Raw genomic sequence first — 15873 nt, 5'->3', positions numbered from 1 at the left:
AGAAGAACTGGCGCCAGCGAGATGCAGTCAGAAGAACCGGGTGCCAGCGAGATGCGATCAGAAGAACCGGGCGCCAGCGAGATGCGATCAGAAGAACCGGGCGCCAGCGAGATGCGATCAGAAGAACCAGGCGCCAGTGAGATGCGATCAGAAGAACCAGGCGCCAGTGAGATGCGATCAGAAGAACCGGGCGCCAGCGAGATGCGATCAGAAGAACCAGACGCCAGCGAGATGCGATCAGTAGAACCGGGCGCCAGCGAGATGCGGTCAGAAGAACCGGGCGCCAGCGAGATGCGGTCAGAAGTACCAGGTGCCAGCGAGATGCGATCAGAAGAACCAGACGCCAGCGAGATGCGATCAGAAGAACCAGACGCCAGCGAGATGCGATCAGAAGAACCAGACGCCAGCGAGATGCGATCAGAAGAACCAGACGCCAGCGAGATGCGATCAGAAGAACCAGACGTCAGCGAGATGCGATCAGAAGAACCAGACGCCAGCGAGATGCGATCAGAAGAACCAGACGCCAGCGAGATGCGATCAGAAGAACCAGACGCCAGCGAGATGCGATCAGAAGAACCAGACGCCAGCGAGATGCGATCAGAAGAACCAGACGCCAGCGAGATGCGATCAGAAGAACCAGACGCCAGCGAGATGCGATCAGAAGAACCAGGCGCCAGCGAGATGCGGTCAGAAGAACCAGGCGCCAGCGAGATGCGATCAGCATCGAGAGATGCGTTCAGCACTCGAGCGGACCAAACTCAATTCCCCTTGTTCTTCTCGCGCTCGTCCCGACAACCACGCTCCCCCTGTCTGATCGCGCCGCAACCTTATTTCACACTTGTCCAGGGGGGGAGGGGATGCCTCTTCGCTACTCGCTCTCCCTCACTGGACTGTTTTGGCACGCAAATGCGCTCTTCACCTCTGTCATTGGTCAAAACTGGCGCCAAGTCCGTTGATTGGCCCGGGGCATGGTGACGTCATGCGGACCGCCTTTCCCACCGTGGCGAGGTCTGATTGGCTGAGAGGCGGCCACCTCACTCGTTGCACGCTGATTGGTCGAGGGTCGCCACGAGGCTCCTCCTTGAACTCCGCCCACCACGGTCGCCATGGCGTCGGCCAGAGCGAGATGAAGGTGAGGGTGATGCTGGTGTTGTTGTAGAAGATTTATGGATGTAATTCAAATCCTAACTATCAAAATAACTTCGCAGCGCATGTACATTTAATTCCCATTACACCAGGGACGGGACCCTAACTCGAAACACGTACTTATCGAAATAACTAAGCTTGTGGACGGCTGCCTGTCTGTGTGCACAAGGCTTCCAGATTCGTAACAATATATGAAAACATAACATCTTCCGCACTCCCATTAAGTGTAAAAATGCGTTAAAGATGAACGCCAGAGTAATGAATACACTCGTAAATAATACAAAGATCATGAATATATATATATATATATATATATATATATATATATATATATATATATATATATATATATATGAGTAACAGCTACAAATCGAGATGGAGAGGCGCCTTTGGAACTCTTGATGATCATCAGGGTACAAAGCCAACAGACGCTGGTGGCGCTGCAACGGCATTATTGGGGTCAGCCTCAGGGAATGGTGCAGTACCATCTGCAGCACCAACTTCGCTCTTCACAGGTTCAGGGAGTGGTGAGACATCATTTGTGAAGATGACAGGATCACAAGACCGATACCAGACATGATCAAGGTGTCTCCGGACGACTCGATTGTCCTCGTTTGATCTAGTAGGAAGGACAATGGTCCCTCGTTTTTGTGAACCCTCCCTGGTAGCCAAGCCTTTCCGCGACCAAAGTTTTTCACAAACACCGGGTCCCTGATGTTTATTGAGCGCTGTACTGCTTGTTTTTCATGATGAAGTCTCTGTTTCCACTGATTTTGATGCACGACCGACGCCACGTCTGTTCTTAGACAATCCAGTCGTGTACGCAAACGTCGTTTCATCAGCAGCTCAGCTGGTGCCACCCCCGATCTAGTGTGGGGAGTGATGCGGTGAGTGAAAAGCAAACGTGATAGTCTGGTCTGAAGGCTTCCACCATGTATCTTATTTAGACCAGACTTGATGAAACTCACAGAGCTTTCGGAGAGTCTATTTGGAGCTTGATGGTATGGGCTAACAAACTTGTGAATTATACCGTTCAGGTGGGTGAATTCAGAGCTTGAGAAACAGGTTCCATTGTCATTTACTATCATGTGTGGCAAAGCACTGGCGCAGTCTCTCTATCGTCACGTGTGAAGTTGCTGTATGTGTTACAAAGGCATTGATCCATTTCGTGTGAACATCCGTAACAATAAGAATCATACGGCCTTCAATGGGTCCATTATAGTCAAGATGAATCCTCTGCCATGGTTCAGTGGGCCATTCCCAGGGATGCAGTGGTGCCTTTTGCAGGGGCGTTTTGACTGCTTTGGCACGGATAACAATGTTTCACACGCTGTTCTATGTCAGAGTCAAGGTGAGGCCACCAAACATAGTTCCGTGCCAGCGATTTCATTCTTACAATGCCTGGATGAAAATCGTGGAGCTGATCCAATTTCTTTGTGTGCAAGTTTGGGGGAATGACCATTCGGCATCCCCACAGCAAGCAGCCATTCTCGACACTTAGTTCATTCTGCCTGGCCTTGTACGAATACAATTCAGGGTCAGCATCATGTCGAAGGCCCCACCTTTTCCCAGTAGCATGAATGACCTTGGAAAGAAGTGGGTCACGCCTGGTGTAGGTCCGTATCTGGTTGGCATCGATTGGGTAGTCATTCAAAAATTCCATCAGAGATATCACGCTGCCAGGTGCAGGGGGGTCAAACACTGTGTCCGGAAGTGGCAGGCGATTCATGGCGTCCACATTTGAAATTATGGAGCCAGGTCTGTGCGTAATGTTGTAATCATATGCCAAGAGTGAAAGTGACGAACATATGATCTGAGGCAGTAAGACCTCTGAGGTAGCTTTTGTTGGATCAAACAAACTAATCAGTGGTTTGTGGTCCATGTAAATCGTGAAATGTCGACTGAAGACGTACTGGTGAAATGTCTTAACTCCAAATAAAATGCCAAGTCCTTCTTTGTCCAGCTGACTGTAGTTCTTCTCAGCTGGGGACAGTGTACGAGATGTGAATGTGATTGGTCTCTCTGTGCGATCTGGCATGATGTGTGACAAAACGGCACCAACCCCGTACTGACTCGCATCAGACGACAGGAACATGTCTTTGTATGGGTCGTAGTGAACTCGCACATTTGAAGACTGCAGCATGTCTTTTGATTTCTGGAAGGCTGATGACGCTGGAATGTCCCATTTCCAGCTGATGCCTTTTTTAACAGGCAATTCAGTAGGCCAAGCATGGTAGCAATGTTTGGGAGATACCTGCTGTAGTACTGCAGCATGCCAATGTTAGCCTTGAGTTCAGAATTGTTGGTCGGAGCTGGGGCATCTTTGATTGCTCTGATATTCTCTTCAGTGGGATGTAAGCCTTCGGCATCGATACGATGGCCCAGATAGGTCACAGACGGAACCATGAACTCGCACTTGTCTCTCCGCAGGCGTACTCCAGAGTCGGAGATAATGCGTAGCACACGTTCGAGGTTGTCACGATGATGAAGCTCTGAGCGGCCAGTGACTAGGATGTCGTCTTGGTAAACAACAACGTGTGGTTCAGCAGCAAACAGGCTATCCATACAACTTTGGTAGATTCCTGGTGCCGATTTGACACCAAAACTCAGGCGGTTGTATCTGTAGAGCCCCCGATGCGTGTTGATGATGAGATATCCTTTTGAATCCTCATCCAGAACGACCTGTAGGTCGGCCGATCTCATGTCAAGCTTTGTGAAGGACTGTCCTCCGCTCAGTTTTGCGGATAAGTCATCGATCCTTGGTATGGGATATTTGTCCAAGGTGGAACATTTGTTGATAGACATTTTGTAATCCCCACAAAGTCGTATCGATTTGTCTGCCTTCACAACAGGAACAACTGGAGCAGCCCAATTTGAGTACTGAACTGACTCAATGATACCTAACTTTTCTAGTCTGGCTAATTCTGCATCAACCTTCTCTTGCAAGGCAAAAGGAACTGGGTGTGCTTTGGAGAAAATTGGCTTCGCATCTTTCTCAATGTTGAGCTTGGCAGTGAAACCCTTCAATGTCCCGAGTTCATCCTTGAAGACGTCCGGGTATCTCGCGAGGAGGTGCTGTAGTACGGTTGGTGGCTTGGAAGCCTGCAGTCGATGGATGTGTTCCCAATTGAGTTTGACAACATCGAGCCAGTTTCGTCCGTGAAGTGTGGGTCCATCCCCGGGGATGATTAAGAGTTGTAATTCGTAAGTGTTGTTGCCGTAGGTTACTGTGACATCACATGACCAGCGGGCTTGTATTGACTCACTGCAATATGCAGTGAGTCGGATCGGGGACCAACGGAGGCTGGGTTGTTCAGAATTCCCCCACATGTTACAGAAAGCTGCTTCACTCATGAGTGAGACGGCAGCACCCGTGTCTATCTCCATTTCCACAGTCCGTCTGTCTATATCTACGATAACCAGTATAGGAGTAGACAGTCTGCCAGACTTTGTGTGGAAAAGGTCATATGACTTAACACTGTGGCTGTTAGGGCTGTCTCCATCAGTCATGTCTTCCTGGTTATGCTCTGAGTCAAGGAGGTGGGTTTTGCATTCGTCTCTCCTTGCCCTCCGTTTTCGAGACGATCACGCAGAGGCAATATGACTCACCCTGTGGCAGTAGTTGCAAGCGGAATTCTTGAAACGGCACGTAGTGGGAGAATGCTCACCGTTGCAGCAGAAACAGCATTTACCAGCACCAGCCACCATGCAGTTTCCAGACGTTTTGGCATCGGATTTTCTGGTTGGATGTTGTTCAACGCGATTGGCAGATGACAGGTCAGCTCCAGGCTGGTAAGCGATGGAACGAGCAATATCTGCAGCATTTTTGTCTCCACACTCCATTGCGATAGTGATGTCCTTAGCACTGGAAAATGTCAGAGTCCATTCAGCAAGTAGGCGCCGGCGAATTCGATCTTACTCCACTCCCACTACGAGCAAGACCCTTAGCATGTCGTCGAATGTAGCACCAAACTGGCAATGCTGGGCAAGGTGTTTCAGGTGAGCTATGAATGCCGAAATGGACTGTGTCGAGGTTTGGCGACATATAAAAATTCAATCGACTCGTAATGACTGAGGGTGTGGATTCACAGTGTTCCTTCATAGCTGCCACAAGCTCGGCATGTGTTAAATCCATCGTGGTCCTGGGCATGGCGAGATTCTTCAGAATCGTAAACGTCTCGCTGCCGCATACCGACATCAGAATCGCTTTCTTCCTTACATCATCCTCTATGCCGTTAGCTTGGTAGTAATACTGTAGACGCTCAATGTACGCCTCCCAGCTTGCTTCACGCGGGTTGAACTCGTCAATATGGCCGAGGGACATGGTGATCGAGTAGCGTATGCAGGGAAATATTGAGTTGGTAGGCCGACAGCTAACTGCAATAGCTCAGCTTACTTTCCATGCGCTCACGAGAATCCAATCCTCGTCGCCATGTAATGTATCAGGCAGGGAAAGCAGTTTGAATGCACCATCAATCTTTTATTGTGCTTCACACACAGAAACCTTCAGAACCATTCATGAGCCCAGCCTCCTAATGCCACCATGTTCCCACCTCGCGATGACCGCACTTCCGGTTGATCTCATGCATGAATACATGGCAGGAGCCATCTCGTATGACCAGCCAAGAGTTTCAGGCCAGCGTCTCGCTTCACCACACGAGCCAAATCTCCTCAGTACGAATACAAGAATCACGTCATCTTCTTCATGCGTCGAAGGAAAGCCATTTCATCATGCCAAGAGGAGAGCAAAGTGAGATCCTCCATCCTAGCCACGTTCCTAACACGACCTCAACTTCCTTCCTCACACCGACCTCGTGCGTTCCTCGGGGAGGAGCACGAAACCTTGCTTGCACTTGCTTGCACAAAACCCAGGAAGGCAGGGCCTCCACCCGCTCGGCAAGTTTGGCTAGCTTCTGGCGTCACGCCCATCAATCATAAGCCTCAGGGGCATGACTTCACCCACCGTCACCCTTGGAGGCGGGGCTTCTGCCTGCTTGACACGTTTGGCTCGCTTGTAAATGTAAAAACGTAGGAATAGGTTACAGGGAGGAAATCACATACTGGGGGAACTTATTCTTAATCCCGATGTAATTAACACCGCACCACGCCCCATGTGGTGACACGTAACACTTCAGCTCACAGTTTTCCGACAATTACATCGAGATGTCTCCTACACGTCCACGGACCAAACAACTCGATTGAATCCCAACTTTCCTATTAAATTCCCCCATCTACCCCCACAACCATAACAATATGATTCAAATTTAAAATCATTTTGCATATTTAATACTTAATAATCAGATGATCACTTTGTTTCATATCCGACTACATGAATTGCTGAGTTTCTAATCATTAAATATTGGATCTTTTTGTCAAAATATGCTCAATCCTGTTGATTGTGTTATGAAAGGCAATTTACACCAACAATGTATATATCGCATGTAAAGCTCATGGAGACTTTTGTCCAATATGTTATGTGTCCTTCATTAACACTAATTAATCTCTCTTGACTACTGTGTATTTTTTCTGCAACAGAATTTGTGATGAGTAATGCAGGTGTTTCAACTTTCTCCACACTGAAAAGTCAGGTGAACGATAAAATACTTTCAGAAAACTTTGGACTTGAACATATTTCTTTGAAAAATCGTGTTTCTTGTGGTCCCATACATAACGCACCATGTTTTCTCATTACATAATCATCCCAAGGACTAATGACATCAATTCTTGTGCGTATTCTCCTTGCAGATGCCCAACATTGGAATAAAAATCAATGAAATCAATAACTATCTTAATTGCTTTTCAGAGGGTTAAGCTTTCTTAATGTCCCGTACGTAACACGCGTGAATTATTGGACTTGCTCTGTACCTTTCATCTTTGGTTTGGCATGCTGCATCGAGTGGAGTGATCAATGTTCAATTTATCAGAGTTAAGTGTTTATGTCGCTCAAGTGCACATCTCATCACTGGCTCGCAACAACAACATGGTGCTGTGCATTCTGCAGTTGTCGCACACATCTGATATTGAGCCATTCAGACTTTCCACTGGTCTGTTCAGTGTTGAAACCTACATTCGAGCTTCTCGTATGGACAGGGCAGGTGCTTGGGGTACAGAAAACGAAATTCTTACTCTAGCACATTTGCTGAACACCACAGTGTATCTGTACAACAGCAAGAGTATGGATTGGGTAAGGTAACTCTCCTATACATGTTGATGAAAATTTGCCTGATAATGTCACACAGATGGCTATGTACATCAGGCTTCAGCATGATCACTTTGATGTTGTTCTCTGCACTGTGTTAATTCACAGTAGTTATTTTGATCATTTTGCAATGCAGGTCATTATGTGCCCTGAGGCTCGATGAAGACATGATTCTTTGATAAACGAGCAATAAGACAGAGCTACAAGATAGTCAGGGTTACGGAAGACATGCAGGAAGACATGCATTATTTGACATCGCTGACTAAGATTTTATGACATTGTTCACACTCAATCTGTCAACCCAGTTTATCTGAATCTGTCCACAACTTTTTGAGATATCCTCCACATAAACAAACAGACAGACAGGGGTGAAAACAACCTCCTTCCACCTTTGGTGGTGGAGGTAAAAAAAATAAAGGAAAGGCGGTACAGTGTACCATCAATACGACCATGTAGCAGTCAGATTCCCTGTTATGATGTCATTGGACTAATCATCACTAATTGCTTGGAGTGACGTCTGTTTCTAAATATGTTCAATTGTTTTCATTTACAAATGAGATTAAGTGTCTGTAGAAAAAGCATTGATGGAATAGTCATCAAAACTGCTCCAACAATATTAATTTTGTGCTTTTGCAATTTACATTTCATTATTAATTTATATTTACAGATCTTGGCAAAATAAAAAACATGTTTTAACTAAAAGGGCACTCGGTAGAGCGCATATCTGTGCCACACAATGCCTGATCCACAAGACCATATCCGGCGCAATACATTTTTCAAATATCATGCTATATATTGTTACAGCTGTGGAAATTCGCAGAATACCATGTAGGTCCTTTGTTCAGTTATGCCGATACGTCCGTGTTCAGTTAGATTTCCCCACCGTTGTTTAATGGGAATTATTCGTGTTACCGGGCTGTGATCTTTGAGTTAGCCGTTTTTCTTTCGCTTTCGTTATTTGGACCAACCACTTCACCACAACCACAATCAAAACCAACCATGATCGCCTCAACTACCAACCACAACAACCATGATCAACACCAGCCTCAACCACCAACCACAACAACCACCACCGCGTTTTCTACCTCAGCACACGGTTGCCAGAGGCCTGGCCTTCGTTGAGGGAAAGCAGGCGGCCCCCGTCCCCCCCTCCCCCGAACGAATGGCGTCTCTGCGGTGGATTTCACCCTGCGAGAGACAAAGACAACTATCGCAGCGGCGCGCGTCCCTAATTTGGCGGGAAAACGCTTTCTTCTGGAAGTTTACCGCATGTTCTGGAAGGAAGGGTGGGAGTTGAGAAGGGGCGGGGCGTGGGTATAAAAAGGAGGAATGCGAGCGCGGAAAAGAAGAGTGGGAGAGTCGTCAACAGGAACGCGAGCGCTGAGGAGAATCGCTCACTCTCACTCTCACTCTCACTCTCACTCTCACTCTCTCTCGGTTGCTGAGGATCGTGAGTGAGGTGGCGCTCCGGACCGAGGGCTCTCTGGGTCGGTCGTGACGAGAACGGGCGAAGGAGGACGGAGCCCCAGGAAATCACCACACAGTCACGTTTTCCTTCCTTCTTTTTCTTTTCGGGGTTTTCGTATGAGAGATGTGGCGCCGTGTCCTTAAGTAAATATGTTTAAGTAATTGTACATAATAAATAGACAACGGTTGTAGTTCTTCCTATCGTGCTTTTGTTGATTGCATTGCTTTTCTTTGCCTTGCATAAATGCATGCGTGTTTGCCTTGCCTAATTGTATACATGCTATAGTAATAAATGTCCTTGTGTGAATGTTAACCCGTTCATCGTGTCCTCTTTCCCCAATTGAACTGATATCTTGCTTTCGGAATAATAGCGGGCTTTATAATAGCCGATAATAGAATTGGGTTCAGCGAGGTCTCGCGATAATACACCGCCCGGTTATCCCAGAACGGAACGAACCGCTTATGCGGTTCGTGTCCAAGCAGACCTCGCTGAGGTACGGTCACTCGGTAGTCTTCCCGCGCGAATACTTAGGTATATCGATAATTCGGCGATTGACCCTGTCGCGTGTGGGTAGAGTGTTGACTCGGCCATGGTGTGCGCTTGGAGCACACCCGTGACTGGTTTCCGGCGTTGTTCCGGAAAGTCGCGACTGAATTGGCCGTCCGGTGGGCGAGATGGCCGCCATTGGCTAAAGCGGCTGTTCGCATGCTGGGCGGGCGGCAGATTCGTAACAATATCGTTTTTGGCACTTTCAATGGTGAAGAATCACTTTTAAAATTAAATAATTCTCATATCCGGATCTGGATTCGGATCTTCACAAAAATCGAATCAATTCGTCCTTGTCACACACCCAACCTGTCCACCAAGTTTCGTCTGAATCCATCCACAACTTTTTGAAGTATTGTGATGGAAAAGAACTCAATTTCCACAAGTTGGATCAGCATGCCAAAGGAGAATCTTTAATTTTGTATACATGGAGCAAGAACATTCAATGATTCACTGAAACATTCGGATGAACTTCACCAACTAGAAGCCCGAAGCAATCCCTCTTATACTCATTTGACATCCAAAAAATGGAAGGGTGAGACATTTGGCAATTCAACTACGGGATGAGCTGATAGGCACTAGGCAAAAGAACTCAGAACTGCAATACGTGGCCACTTTGGGTGGGAGGGAGAGAATGACACAATCATGGCAAAAGTTTGCAGTGTTAACAACCGGGTCACCCTGTTTCTATACAGCAAGCAAGACCTTTTTCATAGTAAGATATTCCTTTTATCAATCTGTAGGTCAAAAGACTGTCATGAAAAGGGCAACATTATTGACAGCCAATTCGACTATCGTACAAAAATTAAATTTATAAAGTACCAGCAAGAATTCAACAAGTGAATATAATTGAGAATACATATCCTGTTGTATATCTTACACAGTATCCTGTTGTATATCGGTTTAGCCCGATCTTTCAATGGTGAAGAATCACTAAAAAAATTCTCATATCCAGATTCGGATCTTCACCAAAACTGAATCGATTCTTCCTTGTCACACACCCAACACGTCCACCAAGTTTCGGCCGAATCTGTCCACAACTTTTTGAGATATCATGCTTTCTATCATTTTTGTCCCCCATCTCTCAATGGTGAAGAATCATTTTTTTTTTTTAATTCTAGTAGTTTTATCCGGATCCGGATCATCACCAAAATCTAATCAGTTTGTCCTTGTCACACACCGAACCTGTCCAAAAAAATTAAACCGAATCTGTCTATAACTTTTTGAGATATCCTGTACACAAACAAACAAATGAAATTTCTCGTTGAGCAAGGAATTGCCGGAATAACTTTGTCATATTTTCATGATCTCTGAAGAAACAAAAACCTGGAAATCAATTTGGTTCTTATAAGTCGATAGTTCTACTGTTTAATGAGTTAGAGCACTTAGTTTGGTCATGATCATAACTTGGATGTCAATCGGACTTGAAATGGCGTTTTTATCGCAATTTGAATGTTTTGACCCGACCCCCTTGACATTCGACTCCCGACTGCAAAGAAGGGTGTTGGTGTGACACTGCAATGAGACATATGGTTGGATGCAGTATTGGAAGATGCACATTTTGGATTTGGTTTGAAGTCGATACGACCATTTTAGTGGACGTTATTGCAAAAATAAGAATTTCGGTAACCTTGACCTTTGACCTAGATTCACCAAAAATGACAAGTGTTTAAGTTGGACCATGGCCGACGTCTGTACCCAGGTCAGGTCAGGTATGGGAGCATGTGCCAGAATAGCGCGTCACTGCGTCCACTTTCCGCCGGTACTCCAGGGGTCTCCGTCTGGCCTTCCCCCAGGCAGATGCCAGGCCCATCCCCATCTCCTTGAGATGCTGGTCAACTTGCTGCAACCACGAGGCACGTGGTCGGCCCATTGGCCTCCTCCACTCACGAGACTCCCTCGCTGAGAGAATCTGGTGAGCAAGATCAGCGTCAGGAAAACGAGCCACATGTCCATACAGCCACAACTGACGCTCACGGACCATGCAGGTAACAAATCTCATCCGAGTCTCTCTCAGCAACCGCTCATTGGACACAAAATCTGACCAGCGATAGCCAAGGATTCTCCGAAGAGACCTGGTACCAAAGGAATTAAGTCTCCGTCTCAGATCCTTGGTCAGAGTCCAAGTCTCGCATCCATAGAGCAAGACTGGAAGCACCAAGGACCTGAAGACTCTGACTTTCGTCCTCCCGCACAGGTACCGGCAGCACCACACCCCATGATCCAGTGAATCCATGACTTCCCAGGCCCGACCTAGACTTCTATTGACCTCTGACTCACAGCCAGCAGAGACATGAATATCGCTGCTAAGGTAAGTGAATCTCTCTACGACCTCAACATCCTCACCACAAACAGACACAGACAGAACAGCAGCATCCAAGATGTCATTGAAAGCCTGGATCTTAGTTTTGACCCAAGAAACCTGTAATCCCAGCGGCTCCAACTCCTCATTCAGCACCTCGAGGGCCCCCAAAAGGATATGCAGCATCTCCGCAAAGATGACTGCATCATCTGCGAAATCAAGGTCCGAGATCTTGACATTCCCAAACGATGCACCGCAGCTTGATCTTTCCGACATCCTCCCGAGAATCCAGTCCATACAAGTGCTGAAAAGTGTGGGGGCCAGTACACATCCCTGACAAACTCCATTAACAACTGGAAATAAGTCAGAGATGGTACCGCCACACTTCACAGCACTCTCAGTACCAGAGTAGAGTTCAGACATCAGATCGATCAGTTTTGGTGGCACCCCACGAAGACCAAGAATCCTCCAGAGGACATCCCGATTTACTGAATCGAACGCTTTACAGAGATCAACATAGGCTGCAAGCAGCCCCTGCCGAAACTCTCGTCTGCGTTCGGTGAGGACACGAAGAGCAAGGATACGGTCAATCGTTGACCTCTTTGGTGTAAAGCCTGACTGCTCTGGACGCTGGTGCTCCAGCAGATGGTGGCGAACCCTATCAATAATTATCCGAGCAAAGACCTTGCCCGGCACTGAGAGCAGCGTCACCCCTCAGTAGTTGTTGCAGTCTTGGCGATCACCCTTCCCTTTCCAGAGAGGGACAACAAGGCCCCTCTACCAATCAGTTGAGATGATGCCTGTGTTCCAGGCAGAGCACAAAACTGCATACAATGACACGAGTACAGCATTTCCACCAGCCTTGAGAAGTTCAGCATGGATGCCACAGATCCCTGGAGCTTTACCCTGTTTCAACCGGTTCACTGCAGCCCGTGTTTCCACAAGCGAAGGTGGACAACAATTGATTGGAGGGTCAGCAACAGGGATTGCAACACCATTGATGTCCAACTCGACAGCTGGGGGATCAGCCTGGTACAACCGTTCAAAGTAACCGGCACAGCGGCCTTCACTTCAGACTCCTCTGTTAAGAGCCTACCACTCTCTGCTCTAACTGCAGTGCTCTGAGGGATGGGGTTGGAGGAACGCAATGCGCGAATTCCCCTGTAAGCGGGACGAGAATCACCTGTCCACAGGTGATGCTCTACCCCCTCACAGATTCCTTGCACATAGGCCTCCTTGTTCACCCTTAGTGCACATGCAGTTTTACGCCTCAGCTCCCTGAACAGGTCAGCTCTGCCATTCAGCCCGGCCCTGCAATTCTGGTCAATGGTATCCAGTGTCCCTTGAGAGACAAAATTCTTCTTTGCCCTGCGGTGAGTTCCAAGACATCCACCGGCAATATCAAGGATGGTGGTCTTGAAGGTAATCCATAACTCTTCAGGACCCCCCAAAGCACCCAGACACCCCAAATGTCCACTCAGCCTGTTCGCAAACTCCTCAGCTACTCTCTCATCCTTGAGCTTGCCAACATCCAGCCGAGGCTGGGATGGTACCATTCTCCAGGATTTAAGGTGCAGCTTTAGAGTTGCTACAACAAGCCTGTGGTCAGTATTGAGGAACTGAGCACTCAGTAGACCCTGCAGTTCTGGATCATCCTCCAGCGACCGTCAACGAGGACATGGTCAATCTCCTTTGCCACACCGCCAGCGTTGGAATACCAAGTCCAGCGATGAGCCTGTGGGCGCTGAAACCATGAACCGGCCACCCTAAGTCCATGACTTCTTCCAAAGTCAAGGAACTTAGTGCTATTCTGGTTCATAGTTCCTGACCCATGGGTACCAACACACACCTCATAACCATCCCTATCAGTTCCAGTCGATGCATTGAAATCCCCCAAGACTAGAAGTGTATCTCGTCTGGGGCACTGATCAACCACAGACTCGAGCGTGGCGTAGAATGTGTCCTTCACGGTGAGATCACTCGCCTCAGTCGGAGCATAGACAGAGACCAGGGAAACGACACCTAAGGAGTGACGAATCCTTAATCTCATAATACGCTCGTTGACCGGTGTTACCTCAATTATCATTGGGGTCAGCTTATTGGACACAGCTATAGCAACTCCTTGGGTATGGTAACCATCAGAGCGACCAGACCAATAGTAGGTGTAACCACCCACCTTATCTCGCCGCAATCCGGTCTCCGAACTTAAGAGAGTGCTGCAATACCGATGTCCAATCGCTTGAGTTCAGATGATAACAGAGACAGGTGATCATCCTCTCTTTGGGATAGGACATTTCAGGCACCCACCCGAAGGGACCGCCTCAGGTTCACCCAAGGAGACCGCCGTCTGGTGGACGACACCTCAGCACCACTCCGACACACTCTCCCGCAATCTGACCCAGGGCGGTTACCCTGTGGTTTCCCTTCTTTCATCAAAGATTGGGGGTCCCGAAGGCAAACTCTACCCAGTTTGGTCATGATGGCTGAAACGGTGTGGCTGCTACAGGGTAAACAAACACACAAACAAACAGACAGACACAAAGAATGACACGCACAACCGACCAACATAATTGCCGAAATCCGAAGGATTCCGGCAATTAACAAACAGACAGAAAGGGGTGAAAACATAACCACCTTCATCTTCGGTGGCGGAGGTAATAATAACGTGCAATTTAAAGAATATGAATATACAAAATGTGACGTCAATTTTTCTTCAGTCACCAGTTTGCAGTGAGATATCTCGACACAGCCATGGCTGATAGAGAAAAGCTGCAACAGGATCTCATTCAAGCTTATGGGAAAGCTCACCCAGAAACGTCCAAAAAGACCATTCAGCTCATAATTGCGAAAATATGAAGGATATCTTGATGTCGACACAGGTAGTTTGTAAATTCCACCTCATTTATCTGTTAATATAACATGAGTACACCACTACTTTCCTCTTAAATTCAACGACTACCATGGGAAGACAATTTTTAAACAAAGCAATTTGTTTTTTTTATCATTACTTCCACCACTGAAGGTTATGTTTTCACACCTGTCTGTGTTTGTTTGTCTGTTCATGTACAGAAGATCTCAAAAAGTTATGGACAGATTTGGACGAAATTTGGTGGAGAGCTTGGGTATGTGACACGGACGAAATTAATATATTTTAATGAAGATCTAATTCCGGATCTGGATCCGAGAATTCTTTAAGTGATTTTTCACCATTGAGTGATAGGGCTAAGATGATAAATAGCACGATATCTGAAAAAGTTATGGCGGATTCGGACAAAACTTGGTGGATGAGTTGGTGAGGTGACGAGAACAAGCTGATTAAATTTTAGTTCAGGTCCAAATCCAGATCTGGCTTGTCAGTGGGATACAAAATGTAAACTAATCAGCCAGCGGAGGTATGCACTCTTCCGAGTTGCTGTTCTTGTTAATGTATTGAATACTTGTGTCATTAAGTACTCAATACAAAGTTGTCAATGGCTGATTTTGTGTTATGAAACGGCATGGAAAACAACACCCCTCTCCCCCGTGTAGCACTCTGTAATGCTTGGACATACATCCCCCCTGCTCCCCACTTCCCTATGTGTTATGTAATTTTTGAATGGCCCCTGAAAGGATCAGCATGGTGTGTGTGAATGAGATTGTTTTCTGCTGTGTTTTTATTCCAACAATGTAGTTGTATCAATTGGTGGCACAGAGTGTTGTTTGTGATCTCTCTGGAGTGAGAGCAAATAAAGGCACCAATTCTGTGCTGAGAGCTGGTCTGTGTGCTTGCGAACGTGCAGGTACAGAACCTCTGCCATGCCTCTGATGGACAGCTGTGAGCGCTACTTTGGTACTCGTGACCTATACACTGTGTTGTCCGTTGGGAGCGACGCGAGCGATGCAGATCTGCGACGTGCCTACCGCCGACAAGCTCTGCTGGTCCACCCGGACAGGGCAGAGGCCGCATATAGGCAGCCCGCCACAGCCAGCTTCCAGGTGAGGATCCTGCTTGTGCAGAAAATGACAGTGCAAAAATGCTCAGACATGTAACGTGGATTTTTTTTGGCCCATCATGACTATCACGGTCCCATTATATAAACCACTAGCAAAGGTACTAGGCATTGCCGGGCAAAGATGGAGCCCTATTCGCACCCATTCCCCTCCCTCCTCCCACCCCAACCCCTTCCCTCTGGACTCCCACCCTAACCCCTTCCCTCTGGACTCCCACCCTAA

General features: G+C 47.3%; 1 protein-coding gene and 1 pseudogene across 7 annotated transcripts in view; one reads left to right on the top strand and one right to left on the bottom strand.

The window, feature by feature from the left end:
• Positions 1-15873, top strand: part of LOC147017782 (dnaJ homolog subfamily C member 9-like) — a 70043-nt gene that overhangs the window by 4536 nt on the left and 49634 nt on the right. For 4 of the 7 annotated variants that reach the window (XM_085896767.1, XM_085896760.1, XM_085896762.1 and 1 more), the window contains exon 2: positions 15441-15636. In XM_085896767.1, the coding sequence (XP_085752893.1) occupies positions 15441-15636 (196 nt within the window). Of the gene's footprint in view, positions 1-6681; positions 6735-7147; positions 7331-15440; positions 15637-15873 lie in introns of all 7 variants that reach the window. The other 3 variants (XM_085896761.1, XM_085896763.1, XM_085896765.1) reach the window with 2 other exon arrangements.
• LOC147017783 (uncharacterized) lies at positions 1555-2234 on the bottom strand (annotated as a pseudogene).

The sequence above is a fragment of the Eptatretus burgeri genome, chromosome 10 (assembly GCF_056783735.1).
Source record: "Eptatretus burgeri isolate ZD-2024b chromosome 10, Ebu_testis_v1, whole genome shotgun sequence".
Taxonomy (NCBI): Eukaryota; Metazoa; Chordata; class Myxini; order Myxiniformes; family Myxinidae; genus Eptatretus; species Eptatretus burgeri.
This window is presented reverse-complemented; position numbering and strand designations above follow the sequence as displayed.